Genomic DNA, 19,460 nt, shown 5'->3' on the forward strand with positions numbered 1-19,460 from the left:
CTCACAGAGCGTGCAAGGACAAATGGTTCGGTAACACCACCATTTAGCATAACTCGCGAAGAAGCCGCAGCACTAATGGTGTAGATCAAACGAGACATGCGAGTACCAAAGCCCATGGTAGTCATAAGTTCTGCAATGAAAGTCTAAATAATCAAAAGCCTTTTCCAGGTCCAATTGAATCAATACCACCTCCTGATTAGAGTGCCTTGCATAGTCAATAACCATTTGTACATTTAAGACATTATGGAGAATGTTTCGGCCCTTAATGAAACCATATTGAAGAGGATGCACAATGGTAGGAAGATGCTTATGGAGCCGATTCGCCATCACTTTGGAAAAGATTTTATACATCGAACCCATCAAAGAAATTGGTCACCAATGTTTTAGCATTGACGACGAAGGAACTTTTGAAAGCAGTTTGATAAGACCTTTCCATGAGGAAGGCATGAAGCCCGTTTCACAAACCTGCTGAAACATAGCCATCAATGGTTTTACCAGTTGGGTAGCAAAAACCTCAAAGAATTCCAACTGGGACTTTTATCCTTGGGCAAGTGTAACAAAACATCCATAACCTCCGCCTCACAAATATCTGTCTCCAAAGTAGTTTGCATGTCATGTGGAACCTGATTGTGGACCAAATCATAGAAAACTGAGCGGGCATAAGTAACTTGGTCAGAAGGTGAAGGAGTAGAACTAAGAAGGTCTAGAAAATAATTCCTGCACATATTCACAATAGTCTGAGGATCAATGACCATTTGACCTTCTGCACCTGGAGTCTAGTCATATTCTCTCGAGCAGGAGATGCATGTAAAGCTCGAAAGAACTTTTGAGTCTGACAAGCACTATCTTGCAAATTCTCAGTCAAATTTTGCAATTTGGCCTGCTGATAAGATTTCAACTGAAACTCTTTAATAAGATCAGCCAAACGCATCACCAATGGCAGCAGAAATACATCATCTGGAGTTTCCACTAGTAGAGAAGCCAGTAATTCCTCCGTTGCTTGTCGACGCCGCCGACAAAGAGAGGCATGATGGATCCCATATTGCCGAATAACCCGCTGCACATTAGAGAGCAATCGTTCAAAAGAAGCATTGCCCTTAGAGGAAAAGTCCAATAAAAATCTATCAATCAATTGCTGCATATAACCCCGAAAGATTGAATGCTTCAAATAAGACGAGTTGAAACGCAAAGGGAGTCTATCCAGAAATTGCTTAAAAGGTGCAATGGGTTGTGCAAGCATCTCAAGCTGTAGAGGAAAATGGTCCGACAAGGCATATTGCTGCAACACTTTCATTTCCAGCATCTCAGGAAGAAAAGTATCATCCTGCATGATGTACATGCAGTCCAACCGCGACCATGTAGTTGTATACTGCGCAGAATGAAAAGTAAACCCTGTAGAAGAAGGATGTAGCCATGACCAGAGATCTTGCTTAAGTACGGCAAGAGCAAACCCATTCCACACACGGCTTTCCGGAGCGTCCATCACCGAATGCTCTGATGTGGACTGTGAAGAATCAACACACATATTAAAATCTCCATCAGAAAACCCCGTCTGCCAAGTGACAAGGAGGTCTGCAAAGTATTCCAAAGATCCCGGCGGGATAAAGGGTCATTTGGAGCATAGAGGCCAAGTAACCATAAGATCTCTCCTTCAAATAAAACTTCAATTACCACAAAACGACCATGTATATCATTTTTAATAAGAACAGGCTGATCTCTCTCTCTCTCTCTAGCCTCCAAAAACGTTTTCCAGTCTTACATGGACATTTTTGCCAAGTGGCAACCTTATAAACCCATTTTTCAACATTATCCGGTCATTTAATTAAATTTTAAAATTAAATAATTCTAAAAATTAAGTTCAATCCTTTTGCCTTGCCAAAAATTAAATGTGCCGATCCATAATTAAATTGGCTAGGCCATTTGTAACCTGAAGTGGTCCCCAACCTTTGTTGACCCCTCCAATGGCATCAATTAATACTACTTCCTAGTGTCACCATTGACACTTATCAGCCAAGCCACTGTCTTAAGGTCACATCTGATACCAATTGACCACCAACATGGAAGTAGATGATTGTGATGAGCATGTGTTTATGAGCTCACTATTGGATGATGATGAGTCTACTTCCTTGGACGAAGCTCAGCAAGATATACATTGGATGCAGGCCATGCAGGATGAGTTAGGCTCTATTGCCACTAGCTCTACATGGGATCTTGTGGATTTACCACTTGGCAAGAAGGCCATTGGCACAAAATAGGTTTTTAAACTCAACCGCAAGGTTGATGGTACAATTGACAGGTACAAAGCACGGTTGGTAGCAAAAGGCTATGCATAGAAGAAGGGCATAGATTATGAAGAAACTTTTGCTCCTACATCCCGTATGAGTACGATGAGATGTGTGATTGCTATGGCTGCAAATTATGGCTGGAAAGTACATCAATTGGACATTAAGACAACATTCTTAAATGGGGATTTGCATGAGGATGTTTGTGTGTCACAACCTCCAAGGTTTGTGATTAAAGGAAAAAAGCACATGGTATGCAAGTTGCATAAAGCTCTTTATGGCCTCAAACATGCTCCTCGTGCATGGTAGTCCAAATTGATACTTATTTGGCTAGCAAAGGGTTTAAAAATAGTCCAACTGCTTCCACTCTATACATTAAGAATTGGGTGGGGGGGGGGGGATACTTTCTGATTATCATTCTTTATGTAGATGACATGCTGCTCACTGGACCTACAGATTTTTTTTTTGCAGATTTTAAGGCTGAATTAAAATATGCATTTGTTATGTCAGATATGGGTTGCCTACACTATTATTTGGGGATTCAATTCACCCAAAATCAGCATGGTATCATCATGTCACACTCACAATATGTGGATAAGCTGTTACATAGGTTTAGTATGCAAGATTGCAAACCTATGTGCGCACTTCTATGGAGCCAGGCTTAAAGTTGTTTATGCATGATAGTGAAGAGATGTTTGATGTTGCAATTTATAGCCAGGTTGTTGGCTGTCTTATTTATCTTTGCAACACATGCCCTGACATTCAGTATGTAGTATCTCAGGTGAGTAGGTATATGCATAGCCCACGGACCATACATTGGCAAGTTGTTAAGCAGATCTTCAGATATTTGCAAGGAACTCAGTCACATGCATTATTATTTCCTTGGGGGGGGAGACTTGCACTTATAGGCTTACAGTGATTCAGATTGGGCTGGTGATGCAGACACTATGCGGTGTACTAGTGGACACTGTTTCTTTCTAGGCCGTTCATACATTTCATGGCTAAGCAAGAAACAACCTATAGTGGCTATCTCGTCTTGTGAGACTGAGTAGAGGGCAGCCTTCACGGCAACAGTGGAATGTGTATGGTTGCACAGATTGTTGGCTGATCTACATTTACCATTGGAGGGTCCTACACCCATTCTTTTTGATAGTCAAAGTGCTATTGTAGTAGCACGAAATCTTGTGTTTCATGCTCGCACGAAACACATAGAGGTGCATTACTGTTATGTCAGAGAGAGATGCTATGCAGGAGAGATCAGCTTGATGTATGTACCCACACAGAAAAATGTTGCTGACATTTTCACCAAGGCACTACTACGCGAGAAGTTTGAGACTTTTCGAAATTCCTTAAACTTGTTACCCTTTGGTGATTGATCATTCTTGTACTTCATCACATTGGCACTGCAGGGGGATGTTAGAATTTGCCGATTCTATGGGCAGTGCCTAATGTAATTTGTGTGGTGTGGACACTTATTAAAGTGTCAATGTAAGGTGTGTACACCTAGTGTCTTAGAAACTTAAAGTAATGACATTAGGCTTTAGAGTAAAATAAACCTAACTCTAGTTAGTTGGTGGAAGGTTGGTTAGGTTAACCCTTGATCTAAACATAAGTTATACTTTTACTCTATCTTCATTCTATCAAGTACACTCTTTTCTTTTTGCTTTAGCTCACTCTCTTACTGTCAGTCTCTCCTCTCTCTCTCCATAGTTGACTACCATTTTCCAACACATCATTTGGCCATAAATGTCAGTTGGTGATACTAGAGATGTGGCATTTAATGATATCTATTGTCGATCTAAGGGTCAAAGATGACACAGAGAGACTCAGGAGTGAAAGATGCCTAGCTAATTTAATTATTGGCCAAATAGATTTTTTGGGCACCGAAATAATTATTAGATTAATTTTCAGTAATTTAAGGCTGAAAATTAATATTTAATGATGGATAATGTTGGAAAAAGACTGCCACTTGGCAAACTTGCCCATACAGGCTGGTAAAAAACTGAAGAAGAGGAAAAACGAGATCATTCTTGCTGTAGCAAAGGTGGGAGAGCTGTGAGTAGCCATGGCGAGCCTATTTTCAGCCATTGCAGCTAGCCACAAGTGAGTTTTGAGAAGGTGATTGCAATTTCAAACCCTCCACAGTTGGGCGATTGCATCCATGTATAAAGTGATAGTTGATTTGGATGTCTCAGTTGTAGGCAACGATATTTAATGCTGTTGTGGCAAGGCAACAATTGCATTTGATTGATTTTTAATCAAAAATCACGGGATGTCAAAGGCAAAAGTTGCTATAAGTTATGTTGCACATGTACTTGGTGGTATCTGGTGCCAATTGTTAGCCTAGGTCATTCATTTGGCCATAAGTGTCGGTTGGTGACACTAGAGATGGACGTTTAATGGTACCTAATGCAGATCTAATGGTCAAAGATAGCACAGAGAGACTTGGGAGTGGAAGATGTCTAGCCAATTTAATTATTGGCCAGTTAGATTATTTTTTTGGGCATCGAAATAATTATTAGATTAATTTTCAATAATTAAAGGCTGAAAGTTAATATTTAATGATGGATAATGTTGGAAAAACCATTTGGGAAGGCTGCCACTTGGTAAACTTGATGTGGAAGAGCTGTGAGCAACCATGGCTAGCCTATTTTCAGCGAGTGATTTTTAAGGAGGCGATTGCAGTTTCAGACCCTCCACAACTGGGCGATTGCATCCAGGTACAAGGTGACAATTGATTGGGACGTCTCAGTTGTAGACGATAGTATTTAATGCTGTTGTGGCTGGGCAGCAGCTGCATTTGACTAATTTTCAGTCATTCTTCACAACAAAACTTTGAATTTTCTCTCGCTACATCTTTCTCTCTCATCTCCCAGCCATTTCACTGCCTTTTTCGAAGATCTCAGCATTTGGACCCTTGGAGGCTGAGAAGTTGCAAATTGCTCTGTTGTAAATCCAAATTTACAATAGAAATTAGGATTTAGCAGCATCCTCATGAAGTGTGCCAGAAATTGGAAGCTCCAAGACTTGGATTTTTCAGGGTAGAAGGTGAATTTCAGCTAAATTCAGGTGGAAGACTAGCCAACCATTGAATTTGGGGCATTTCCATCGTCTATGAAGTGGATGAAGGCCAATTAAGTGTTCGAATCAAGGGGCAAATCAGATTGAAGACTTGCTGGTCACTTTGACAGCAAGGGAAGTTTGGATTGTGAAGGGGATTGGGAGAATCCCATTGTAAATCAACATTTTTTTCAATAAAGCTAAAGAAATACTGAAAGGGGCGCCAATTTTGGGGCCAATCGGGTGTGCATTGTCCAAGATGAGTATGTAAATTTATATTTTCAGATTTGCATTTATTGTTTGCTGTTGTAATAAAGTTGTGATCAAGGATTTACCACCCATCCACGGAAGGAAGGTTGGTTCCACAAATCCTCTATGTGACTTGAAAATGCAATCCATCCTCTCGAGTGAAATTGATAGGAACATTCTTAAGTCCAAAAGGCATGACAAGAAACTATTATAGCCCAAAAGATGTTTTGAAAACTGTCTTAAGCACATCCTCTGATTTAATGCATATTTGATGATACCCTCTTTTCAAATGTATATGATTGAATATGGTTGCCTCTTGCAATCTATCCATAACATCATCAATCCGGGGAATGAGAAAGCATTTCTTTATCGTGATCTTTCTCAGAGCATGATTATCAATGCACATGCACCATGAACTATCCTTTTTTTGCATCAAAAGCATTGGAAAATAAAAAGGAGATGAATTGGGCTGAATCAGCCTTTTTTTTAACAGCTCATTTACTTGACTCATAATCTCCTATTGCTAGGTTGCATTGACTTTTAGGGTGGCTTATTAGGTGGGCTACTTCTAGAGATAAGATCTATGCCATGATCTTTTGGTCTTTCATGCAGTAGCTGCCTTGGAAGGGATTGAGAGAAACAATCATCATACATTTTTCAGAAATGACATGCGATTCTTCTCTAACTTAGGCATATTTTTAACATTCTCATTATCATCTTTATCCTTATTAAAAACCAAGTACATTGAAAGATGGATTTTCATTACTTTATAAATGACAACTACAAATACAACGGGAAGAGACATCTTTCAGCTTTACATGAAGTTTGAGTGCGTTTCCCTTATGTTGAATAGTGATCTCTTTTGCATAAGAATCAATTAGTGTATGCATACGATGACACCATGGCATATCAAGCAATACATCACAACCCTCAAGTGGAGCAATGAATAACTCTTCGCTGTCCACATATCCTTGTATATGCAATTGAAGCTTTCCAATGAGTTGTATGATAGGCTTTGCATGGCCTTTTTATGCCATTCCAACTATTCCCTTGAGTCCCATCTCATCCTTGCTGATGCCTAGATGGATTGCCATGTCAATAAAGATGAAGTTGGCTTGTGCACCATTATCAAAGAAAATCAATGCATGCTGATCTCTAAATTTACCCCATATTGTGCACAACTCAGTAGTATCATCATTGGGTTGATCACTAACAATATCGGACACCAATCCCATTGATGTTTTTTGCTTCTTTTCTTTAGAATCTCCCTGATTTTTTGATTTTCTTACTTGCTGCCTATTGGGATAGTCCCTTGCAATGTGATCCTCTTGTTCACAAATAAAACATTTCTTTGCAGCCATCAATTCCCTACGTTGTGCCAATGTTTTTGAGCTCTTTCTTTGCTGTTTTGGCCTCTTATCAGGCTGATTTTCAGATTTGGCCATTTTCTTAGCCTTAAATAACTTTTTATTCGGCTTCTCCCCACTCTCTAGGAAAGTCGAATCCTTTCCATGCAACAAAGCATTTGTTGTAGTAGTAGTCTCTATGAGCTAAGACATGCTAGAGATAGTGGATTTAATGTTAAGGTGTAGAAGATGACTTTTTCTTCTTGCCCTTGTTGTCCTCCTTTGAAGCATTTAAAAATCGGGTGAATTGAGGATCCTTTGCCAATTTAGTAAAGAGATTTACTACCGTCCTTATCCGATTTTTAAATTGGTAATCAAATTCCTCCACTTGGATTGTCATCAGTCTCCTTATGTCTTAAAGGCCCTACATATTGCCCAACAATAACATTTTTAGCTTGCTATCCATGGTTTGAGCCTTGTCTACAATTAGACATTGTATTTCCTTCATTCCCATGTGAATGTTGATACTAAGAGGCATCATCACTTCTTGATTGCATCTCCTTGTATGAAGACATGTTGCTGTAATTTCTCAGCTGAGAGCAAAAATTAGCACTAGCATAAAGCTTTGGCTCGCAATTAGGTGCCTTGGGCCCACCAAATCAAGGGATTTAGTGGTATCCTAGCAATGAAATCAGCTTTTCTTTTTGGAAAAGGTGGTAATTTCTTGATTAAGCACTTAATTACAACAACCAACAAATTAACATAACTTGAAATGCACAAATTATCTTAATAATCTTGGACATTGGACACCCTATTGGCCTCAAAATTGGCTCCCCTTTCAAAGTATCTTTGTACTTTGACTGTTAATGGAATGAGTACAAGGTGAGATTCCACAATCTCTAAGCTCACTACACTCGTAGGTGTGAGAACATGTATGGCTATGTGAGAGGTAGTCATGGCACTTGGCTTGACATGCTTCAAGCAATAAGCGGTCTGTGGGTCTTGGTGGTTGAGGGAGAAGCTCACATAACGAACCACTATTGCTTCAAGCATTTCAAGCCAAGAGCTATGGCTATCTTTCACATGGTTATGCGCACTCCTACACACACGTGTAGTGAACTTACCTTTGAATCTGATTGAGTTGCCTCCTCCCACGAATCTGCTGATAGCTCCATGATCCAAGATGTGCTCTCAAGCAAGCTCCATCTCCAAGCTCCAAGCTCCAAGCTTCGACCTCCATAGGCATGCACACGAGGAAGGAGAAAAGAAGAAGATCAAGATGAAGAGAGGAGAATAAGAGCTTCTCCACAGTCCCTCACTTGCACACACACACACACTCTCTCTCTCTCTCTCTCTCTCTCTCTCTCTCTCTCCCTCTCACACACACACACTCTCTCTTTCTCTCTCTCTCTCTCTCTCTCCCTCTCTCACACATACACACACACACACTCTCTCTCTCTCTCTCTCTCTCTCTCTCTCTCTCTATGCACAAGAAGGAAGCAAGAGCAAGAAGTACGAAAAAAACAAGTTTGGCTACGCACCAAGAATAAGCTCCTTTATTCACTTTTTGACTTTTATACATGCCCTATCCCCTCCTTGGGAGGCAATCCCTTTTTTGGTACAGCCTTTGTCTATTCCTTCACTCTTTTTTCCTCTTCCTTCCTATTAGCATGGATCTTAGCTCTCACCTCTTTTGTTGTTTCAAAAGCCCCTTGTTGAAATAACAATCAACAACCAATTTGGGCCAATTGCCCCTTGATTTTTCACCCAAGGCTTGCTCCAATGGAACCACCAACTGGCCAAACGCTGTTCTAATTTACAATGAATGGGCTAGCATTTGAATTCCTTGACAATTACACAAATTTCAGGTGTTGAATTCACCAATTGTCATGGGTTTACAGTAGAGATCTCTCTGCTGTCCACCAAATTTGGCTGAGATCTGATCCAAATGGCTGAGAAATGCTAAGAATGATTGAGCACAAGCTGGAGAAGGTGAGAGAATGCCAAAAGAGAGAGTTGTTCTTGATTTCCACGCAAGAAAGGCCTGTAATCTGATTGCTGCCTGCACCAAACAGCATTAAATGCTGTTGCCAGCTGCCAAGAGGCCTCAAACTGCTGTTGCCTGCCCCAATTAGCTGTTGCCAGCTCTTGAAGGTCCCGTAATTGCTGTCGCCTGCATTAGATGGCTTCATTCTGGCTGCTCTACCCTCTGAAAGGTCCTTCAAAGAAGAAAACTCAAACCAGCAGTTTGTTCTCTCTCTTTTCCTCAGCCGGAATGAACTGAATCTCTCTTCAACCTTCAAAAACGTTTTTCAGTTTTATATGGGCAGTTTTGCCAAGCGGCAGCCTTCTAAACCCATTTTCTTGCATCATCCGAAGTGGATCCTAACCTTTTTTTGACCTTTACATTGGGATTAATTAATTAATTAATGCTAGTCCTTGGTGTCACCATTGATGCTTGTCGGCCAAACCACTGTCCCAAGGTCACATTTGATACCAACTAACCATCAAAACCTAATCGGCATAACATATCACAGATTTTGCCTTTGACACCCATATGCATCCTCGGGGTCCTTGGCTTGTTACTATGAAATATCTGCCATGTGCATGACATGTGTTTAAACAACCTTGCACATTCACTTAATAGCTTAATCAAATGTTATCGGCAAGATTAAAGCATCTCAAAATTTCATGTCTGTGTGACATGTGTTCTTGCTCTTTTGTTTAGTTGTTTGTGTTTACAGTAGCTCTATCTTTTTACTTTTGATGCTCCACACCATTTTGACTCAACCAAACCCTAAAGGATATGCTACAAGCATATTTAAGTAGACAACGACTAATTGGGAAGACTACTTACATATAGTAGAGTTTGCATATAAGAGTGCCAAGGAATCTTCCATGGGATATTGATGTATTTATGTTAATGTATGGGTTCCAATCTGGAGCTCTTTATGTAGTAGGAGTTATAGAAGATATGAATAAAATGATAAGACCTCGTCTTTGAGGAAAGAGAGCAAGTTTATCTTATGGTGCCTAAGCAATCTAAAACCATGAAGATGAGACAGTGTCAAATACAGTCACTTGAATGTAGTGGTGTAGTGGTCTAGTCACATTACTTAACAAAATAGGAGAGATGGCTTACAAGTTCAAACTTCTTACCACAAGTAAGATGCATCCAATATTCCATGTATGTAAGCCAAAGAAGAAACTGATTGATTTTGATAATATCGTCTAAAGGGATGAGATAGTTAAAATAACTTTCACATGAGCATGGGAAGATTTTAGATGTTGATAATACATGAACAATGAATACTATTTACCTAGGATATTGAGCACTATATACAAACGATATCCCAATTCAGAGTTGGGCCTTCCCAATTGTCTTTCCAAGGCAAAACATTTCTTAACGGGGAGGAAGTGGTGATCAATGTGACAATTAAGGGAAAGATTACTAGTAGGAGCTGTGACCATCCATCTATTATAGAATATACATGTATGGGGGCACGGCCGTTACACACATGTGAGACACACATGTGAACATTAGCTAAGGCCAATTACTTTTGGGCTCGGAACATTTAATGTATGTAAATAGGGGTTAAGGCCAAGGAAGTCGATGATGTGGTAGACATGCATTAAACTTACTCATGAATTATTAAATTAAAGGTAGAATTTGTCATACCAAGGTTGGGAAGTGAATCAACAGCTCAACTCTAATTATAGAATCAGACCAGCAAGCTTTACACCCAATCTATGATTATGTGACAACTTAGTGCGATTATATTATTATGCTGCTCATATGGCCTGATTTACAAGATGCTTTGCTCCTTAGCTGTCTTGCTCTTTTGTTTTGGCCATATATGTTGGTTACAGTCAGTATTGATTGCCTGAATTGTTTGTAGCATGGAAAGAAGAGATAGTGCCAGTACCCTCAGGCCTCTTTACACAAACACAATCGCAGCTACTTGTGGGCCTTGTAAGCAAGGAGGCAAAAGCGTATCTGGAGCAGCTCCGAGACCCACAAAAAGCTCCAAAGAAGATTCAGCCATTGAAGCTGGGTGCTAGACTTTTGGGCTTCCAAACCTATAGGCCTTCAACAGCCAGTAAGTCTTTCATCACTTAACCCACCTGAAGAGCCATTGAATGAGCATTGAAGAAACAAATCAGTAAGACCAATTATTCTGCTATGTATTTGGTTTTCCTTTGTGTAGCACTGGAAATGCTTTGTATCGTCCTGTTTTTAATTTTGTTAAGGGACTTAATTTGAAGTCCTAGGTATTTTAATATCTTGAGTAGATAGGGCATGAACGTCTACATTCCCAGGAAAGAGTCTAAAACTTTGAATAACCTCTACATTCCCAGGAAAGAGTCCAAAACTTTGAATGATTGTAAGGTTGAACTTTATATTTTGAGCCTTGGAATGGTTGTAATGCAATAGCAAATTTCTGGGCGCACCTGGTGGATTTTGTTAATCCAACTGGCATTGCAGTTTTACAGGCCCTAGGTTGCAGCTTATACATGCTCTGTACTTCATTAAAATTTTTCTAACTTGCAATCTTGTAAATAAGTTTTTGTTGGCCTAAGCACTGAATGCGATGAATAGGATTGCACTAATTCGTTTTTGGTTTTCTTTGTATGACAGTCCATGATACATATGAAGAGAAAATGAGACGTGAACAACTCAAATATAAATCCTCTCTTTGTCACACAGACATTGCATTTGGTAGGACTGTTTCAGGGAGCCACATTCAGAGCAGTCGTGGTGCAAGCCCTAGAAAATCCTTGATGCAGTTGAAACATGTTTCTGGAGTTCAAAGTGGGTGTTCATTTTTTTTTGGTGTTCTGTTCTATGATGTTTTCTTGACAACCATGATGTTTACTTGGCAATGTTAACAAAAAGTCTTACATGCTATGTAGTATAAGTCTTAAGCTAAGGAATCCACACAGTGGCACTTTGATAAGTCTTTAGAGCCTACCAGGGTATTGCCTTTTAGGCAAGAATAGATTTAAAGCTTTTCTGAATGAGTCTGTTGGACTATATAGGTAATTGCTTTACTTATGCAAATGCAATCATAGTATAGGCAAACAAACTAGTTGTAAGAACTTGGAACTGCAAAAAGCATACACTGCAGATGCTGCATGTAGGCGTTCATAGTGTACAGAAATTGAGAGTTGATATTTCACATACTATATTTTATATCATGTGAGAGAATTATGCCATTTTAGGTCTTTAGGTTCCTTCAGTGTGAGTTGTTCGTTAGAAGATGATCTCTTGTGCTGCAAGAAGTGACTGAAGCAACCCTGGAGTCTACTATCAGACTCAAACCTTGTTGGGAAAGTTGGTGGAGCCTTACTCCAGGTGGACATACATGGAAGCTTCTCCTTTAGGAGGGGCTCCCAAGAATGTGAACCATGCCTTAGAGGGTACTTGAGACTTTGAGGTGGATCTGGTGTGACAGACTATCATTAGACACACAAAAAAGAGGGGCTTGGGCAGCATAGATCCTGGCTATCAGAGTCAGACCTTTTTGATTAAGTTGGTAGTTTGGGGCTTTATACTAAGTGGACAAACTTGACGCTTCTCCTTCAGGTGGGCTTCCAAGAATGTTGATCACACCTTGGAGGGGACCACTCTTCCCTGATCTGTGGCAATGCTTGCGTAAGGTGGAAAGACCAAGGCCCGAGTTGTTAATATACAACTGGCCCTCTGGAATGGGCAAGCTAGGGGCAGGGAGGGCTTGCAGCTTGCTGGGTGCAAGCATATTTCATGGGCAGTGTGGAAAGATTTACGGGGCTGGAGATGTGGAGGTCCCTCAATAGGCTATGGGGAGCAAAAGGGGGTGGGAACTGTACAATTGGCGATTGATGCTATGGTCTCTCAAGAGGGGCTTGTTGAGAAACCCTTCACCCTTCACCCGCAGTTTGCATTTTTGCGTTTTGCGTTTAGGATTTGCAGCCCCAAAAAGTGAAGCTGCCCTAGACTGACTGCGCCTATTTATAGGCCACTCTCTCATTCATTCCTCACGGTTGATTCTTCAGTCCTTCACTACCACTCTCTCTTCGTTAGTCTTCTAACACACTCTCTCTTCCATAGTCTCTTTCTCTCTCCTCTCCTACCACCATCTCCACACTCTCTTGATACCAGCCTTCATCTCTAGTTGGCTGTGTTTATGGTGGTAGTGTGTGTCATGAGGACATGTATTTTTGAAACCTCACTTTATATGTGAATTAACTTTTAATCACATGATTAAGTAAATGTTGCACATGTGAGGTGCAATAGGGATTATAGTAAATTTACAAGCCTCGAACCCAAGGAAATCATGAGATATCAAATGCAAAAGTTGCTATAAGTTATGCTGCACAGATACTTGGTGGTATTTGGTGCCAATTGTTGGTCTAGGTCTTAATCTGGGTATAAATGTCAGTTGGTGACATTAGAGGAGTGGTGTTTAATGGTACCTAACGCCAATCTAATGGTCAAAGATGGCGTAGAGACACTCGAGAATGGAAGTTGCCTAGTCAATTTAATTATTGGTCTGTCAGATCATTTTTCAGGGCACCGAAGTAATTATTAGATTAATTTTTAGTATTTAAAGATTGAAAATTAATATTTAATTATGGCTAATGCTGAAAAAACCATTAGGAAAGGTTGCTACTTGTTAAAAATGCCCATGCAAGATTGAAAAATGTTTTGAGAGGTTGGAGAAAGGCATTTTTAGTGTATTCAGCTGCAAAAGAGGGAGGAGATATTGTTGGTCTGATTTGCAGCCATTGGAGGACCTTTTGAGATAGGCAGGGGCAGGAGAAGACCAATCAATAGCAGTTGACAATATCTACAGGCTGTTGAGAGAGGGCAACAATAGTAAATGGCTGATTTTCTTCAGTTCTTTGCATTTGCAAGCTGTTGTGGCAGGGCAATAGCTGCATTTGAGTGATTTTCAATCATTCTTCGCTACAAAACTCTGAATTTTCTCTCTTATCTCCCAACCATTTCATATCCTTGCTCCGAAGATCTCAGCATTTGGACCCTTGGAGGCTGAGAAATTGCAAATTTCTCTGCTGTAAATCCTAATTTTCAACAGAAATTAGGGTTTAACAACAGCCTTGGGAAGCGTGTCAAAAATTCGAAGCTCGAAGACTTGGATTTTTCAAGACTGAAGGTGAATTTCAGCTAAATTCAAGTGGAGGACTAGCCAGCCATTGAATTTGGGGCATTTCCATCGTTTATGAAGTGTGTGAAGACCAATTAAGTGCCCAAATCAAGGGGCAAATCAGATTGAAGACTTGCTGGTCACTTTGGATAGCAAGGGAAGTTTGGATTGCGAAGGGGATTGGGAGAATCCCATCGTAAATCGACTTTTTCTTTAATGAAACTAAAGAAATACTGAAAGGGGTGCCAATTTTGGAGTCAATGGGGTGTGCATTGTCCAAGATGAGTAGGTAAATTTGTATTTTCAGATTTGCATTAATTGTTTGCTGTTGAAATTAAGTTGTAATCAGGGATTTACCACCTATCCACGGAAGGAAGGCTGGTTACAGTGTACTCCTCTTTAGCTGGCGTCCATCCTCCATTGTTGGCGACATCTTTTGTGCTCCTATATCTTGCGTTTGGAGTCTACACTCTCTGGGGTTATCCTCCATCCTTCTGGTGGCTCCACCTTCTTGTGTTTGGCTGCCAGGAGGTTCCTCATCATCTGGTGTCTCTCTCCAGTAGGCGTCACCTTCATTAGAGACAGTTGCACCTTGTGTTTGGTTCCTGGCTGCTTCCCTACCCTTCTAACGTCATTTTAGTAGTTGGTGTCACTTCATCAGGCTTGCGTTTGCAGATGGAGGGTTCATCGGTTCTCTCCCTAGTCGTAGTTACCACTCTTCATCCCTGCGTTTGCAGCCTTCGACGACAGTCTCCTTGCTCTAGGTGACAGCTCCTCATCTTGCTTTTGCAGACTTAGAGGCTTCTTCGGCAGTCTTGTTGCACTCCAGGGCTTCCTTTGTGCTACAGCACCCTTGTATCAGATTCACTTCATCAACATGATTCATCTTTCATCATCTTCTGTGTTTCTTTTCTCTCTCAGTGTTTGCCATACACACTGTGTGTTTTCCCTCGCAAACCCTACTGTCTCTCTGGTCACTTAGTCATTGTGACAGGGCTTCCCCCATTGTGCAGCAGTTGGGTAGCCCGCCTCTCACTGTTGGGTGTTCTAGTGCAGGTGGTAGGTGATCATAGGAAAAAGGAAGAACTGCATTGCAGTGCAGGAAGGTGGTAAACTATCCTTGGACAGAGGGAGCAGTCTGCTTTCCCAAGGAGTATCTATGTCATTGGATTGTGGGGAAGTCATGGAAGCTAGGCCTTCCCTTGCTTTGGTCAGACATTCATTAGTGGCGGCTACAGATATGGTAGGGTTGAGCTGTGGATGAGTTGGTTTGGGATCCAAGAAAGTGGAGGTAGGCAATCTCTTTAGTTTCATAGATCCTGATGAGTTTATTCACTTACATGGTGCAGCAATAGTTGGGACTACAAGCCAGTATCCATTGTGATTCAAATCTGGAGCAGGTGTGATGTGTCCTATTCAGGATGTTGTAGTTATGACTCCTTTGTTAGGTTTCTATGGTTAAGGTGTTTTTTGGTGATTTCAGGTATTTAGATGCAATGTGTTGAGGATTAGAGAGGGAAATTGAGTATTGTCCAAACCGCATTATTTTAGGATACAAGCTCCATGACTTGGAGGCATGACAAGCTAGTGTTGGATTGGAGTTTTCAGTAGATGAAAAATATAGAAGAGATTAATAGGCATAGAGGATAGAAGAATGATGAACTAGGCAAGTTTGGAAGCAGGAATTCACCATATGTGCAACAAAGCATGTAAACAGCCATCACCACATCAAGAAGATGAAAATGAGACAGCCTTCATCCACTCCAAAGAGCCAGTTTTCATACCCAAGGGTTTCCCACCATGGACTCAAAAGTACAATAGTGTGCATATATTTATGCTATATTTCTAGAAGTAGCCAACAGTGCAGCACCAGCTTCTGAGGAGCTAGAGTTTGACTCTGATGAAGAAACTGAGCATGTTTCTTTATCTGTTTGCCCTTTCCCTTGGGTAGCCTTCTTATCACAATCACGCTTTCATAGCTTATTGTATTGCTCCAAGTTTTTGCATTCTTTTGCATCTACTTTATTCCAAGTTGTCATGATGTTTAACTCAAATATACTAGTCAACTAATTCGATGCAATCATTTACCTAAGTTGCAATCATTTACCCCTTTGTTAAGATCAAATCATGGTTTGCAACGTGTAAATGTGAGAGAAGGGAAGTTTAAAATTCGAGTTTAAAAATGATAGTGACGGCCCCCAAAAGATTGACGATTTTTTTGGTCGCTAAAGGGTCTAAAGAGTGTCACTCACATTGCACCCACAATGGTTTTTAAAGGTAAATTGCACCAGTCGATGTGTTGAAATATTATGGCATGTTGACACAAGTTCAAATGTCATCTTATTGGGTCACACATGATTTTTTCTTTTGACCTTGCATGTGTCTTTTTGGGCTCTAAAAAACATACATCATGACAAGTTTTGTAGCTTGCATCTACTCTCATGATGAAAAACAACTTGACAATTTCTGATATTTGTAGCTTCGCTTTTGTATACCAAATCCAATGAGCCATGGATTACAAAAAATGGTGAAGAATTGAAGGTGCACACAATGCTTGAATTTTGGTGGCAATCTATTGACCCATATCCTAATAGCAAAATATACACAATACTAAGTAGGGGAATGATTACTCTAAAACAACCATTTAGCTTAGAAGTGAATCACTTTGTTGGGCAAGAAAATTATGAGGTGTACCAATAGGAGAGGGAGTGGTATGCACATTTTATCTACTTCAATTCTCCACTCAGTTTCTCTCAAAAAATTGCTCTCATTTTGAACAATGGTCCTAGCCTTTTTGTATTGCACACCATGTGGAGTGCATTTTATTTTAAAAATGGAATCATACAGAGCATGCTTCATGCCCACATAGCCCAGGTCCAAAAGCATGCTTTACATGCCATGTAGCTTAGGTTCCCATTAGTGTGAATTAAGCTTGTAGGCTAACAGGTGCAAACTTTCATGTAAGATAATTGTTCTTGCTAAGCTTCTCATTGGCAATTTGGTTGAAATTGTCAGACATTTTGGCAAGACAAGTAACCTTTTAAAACTTACAAGTGTCAGACATTTTGGCAAGTCAGGTAACCTTGCAAAACTTACAATTACAACTAAGCTAATACCAGGTACACTATAATCAAAATGCATAGTCTTTTTTATTGATTGCACAATAATAACTACAATATGCAATCTATATATAAATGCTCTCTTTGTCTGCAATGTAACAAGAACTAACAACCTTATAGACTCAGAATCTATAACCTCTATATTTATAAACAACAAACACAATTGAAACTTCAATATGGCCAAGAACTACTTTTGACCAACTTATAGGCCCAAAATGATATTGGATGGCAAAAATCACTGCAAAATATCCCTAAAGGGCCCATTTGTAATATAAACACTATTCTTTGTGCTTAATAAGTCTCATTGCAATGGGAGACTATAGCCTTGCCAGCCTCAAGATCCTCCTATGGCTATATTCTAAAAAGGCAAATCAAATGAGATGGAAGAGCTTCTTGCCCATTGCTTGCTTGCTTGCTTTCACTCCATTGTCTTAACCTTAGGCCTTGATCGAGCTTTGCACAACCTTGGGATGGCTCAAATATTATGTCAACAAAGAAGAGGAGAGAGGTGAAGTAACCGAAAGCACATATACAATGGAGACTTGAGTACATAGAGAAGTAGGGTAAAAATATTATTATTATTATTCTTTTTTATTCTTCCATATAAAAAGACAGTCTTCAACATGATAAAATACTAATCTACAAGTATTAAAATATATATACACACGGTTACTAAGTATGAATCTACTAAGAATAGATGAGATGGCACAATGAATGTGCCATAGCCAAGAGTGGACTACATGGATGTAGTTCAGCTATAGAATCATTGGTATGTCTTCCATGTTAATCACTTAATGCACCAATGAGTAAAGTCTTGCCACATCACGAAGGCATGTAGTGGATAGTAGGTCATGTGAAGTTTGACATCTCAATAGGGTGGTAGTTGTTGTTGGAGGAGATAGTGCAAATAACATATGCAACAACATCAAAACTCCACCTAATTAGGTCGATAGCAGATGGGCAATTCCAACAATTGTAGACTAATGGCATCAACTAGCTAAGAACAAATGCAGTCCATTGGATGATGAGGGGCAATTGTAGGATGTTCCTAGTAGTATATGGATGTGTGTATGTGTGTGTGTGTGGGGGGGGGGGGAGATATCAACCAGTTGGAGAAGATAATAGCCACTAAAGAGAGAAGACCAAGGATGCGAGGGATGTAAGTGACCAAACACACTTTTTACTTGTAAAGATCAAACCAACTAAAAGTGGAGAATTTGCTTATGGGACACAAAAAACGCAATGAGTATGTTTGAGTTTTCGGGTTCTTTAATGAGCTAATGAAGGTCTAATGTGTAATGTATCTTTTTCAATTTAACATTTATGCAAAAACTTGTAGGATTGTGGAGTGTCAATGCTTAAGAAAAGAGACTATTAATCCATTTGACACCAAGCATAGATTGTCCTTTAACAAGTGACTTACATAAGCTTTTAATCCAAGGAAATTATATTGGCAATTGTTCGAGCCAAAGTTATGAGCCACGCAATTTAGGACCGCATCTATCTCGTATATGGGCTATTAGTGGAAGTTACAATTGTATTTGAGATCCATATAGTATGATTTGTTGAGTTTGATCGAATATGTATGGTCCATGCATTTTTTGTCCTCTTTTTTTTTGTAGGGTAATCTGATTTAGAAAAGTGATTTTTTGCTTTAACCTTTTCCTCTTGATCCTCATTGACCTTTACCTGTACCTCACTTATCACTTCCTCTTCTTCTACTTCTTTGCTACAAGCTTCTCTGCCCCTCTTTCTTCTCCATCTCTCTCTCCGTCTCTACCTCTACATCCTTCTCTTCCTCTTGTGTCTCATCCCCTATGTGTAGCTCTATCTCTATTTTCTCTTCCTTTACCTCCTCTTGTTTTCCTTCTCCTACCTCTATTTATATCTCTATGTTCTTCACTTCTTTTGCAATAACTAAGCCTCTTCAGGAAGCCTTCGCATTACGCACAACTCACCTTGAGTCTTAGCCTTTAGTTTTTTTTGCATCTACTACTTTTTGTACTTGCCACTTGGCACTTGTGACCTTTATGATCCATGAATCATGACCCATCATTGTAGCTAGCTCATTTTTTTGTTCCATTGTATATGTCCTCAACCTTATAAATGAAATGGGATCTTGGAAATTGCTTGTGACTAGTCTTGGGTTTGCATTTTGTCTCAACCACTCGTCATGTTTATGACTCATTATTGAAAAATTGAGGCAAAGACATTTGTCATCCGTAAAATGTAATAGTATTGAATGAATTATACATT

At 39.9% G+C, this 19,460-nt stretch overlaps 1 protein-coding gene across 3 annotated transcripts in view; it reads left to right on the plus strand.

Annotated features, from left to right (window-relative positions):
- LOC148027226 (uncharacterized) overlaps positions 1-19,460 on the plus strand; it is a 45,424-nt gene that overhangs the window by 21,043 nt on the left and 4,921 nt on the right. For all 3 annotated transcript variants that reach the window (XM_087690597.1, XM_087690598.1, XM_087690599.1), the window contains exons 2-3: positions 10,837-11,037; positions 11,577-11,750. In XM_087690597.1, the coding sequence (XP_087546723.1) occupies positions 10,837-11,037; positions 11,577-11,750 (375 nt within the window). The remainder of the gene's footprint in view (positions 1-10,836; positions 11,038-11,576; positions 11,751-19,460) is intronic.

This window comes from Lygodium microphyllum, chromosome 13 (assembly GCF_053477565.2).
Source record: "Lygodium microphyllum isolate KBCC chromosome 13, Lygodium_microphyllum_v1.1.10, whole genome shotgun sequence".
Lineage (NCBI taxonomy): Eukaryota > Viridiplantae > Streptophyta > Polypodiopsida > Schizaeales > Lygodiaceae > Lygodium > Lygodium microphyllum.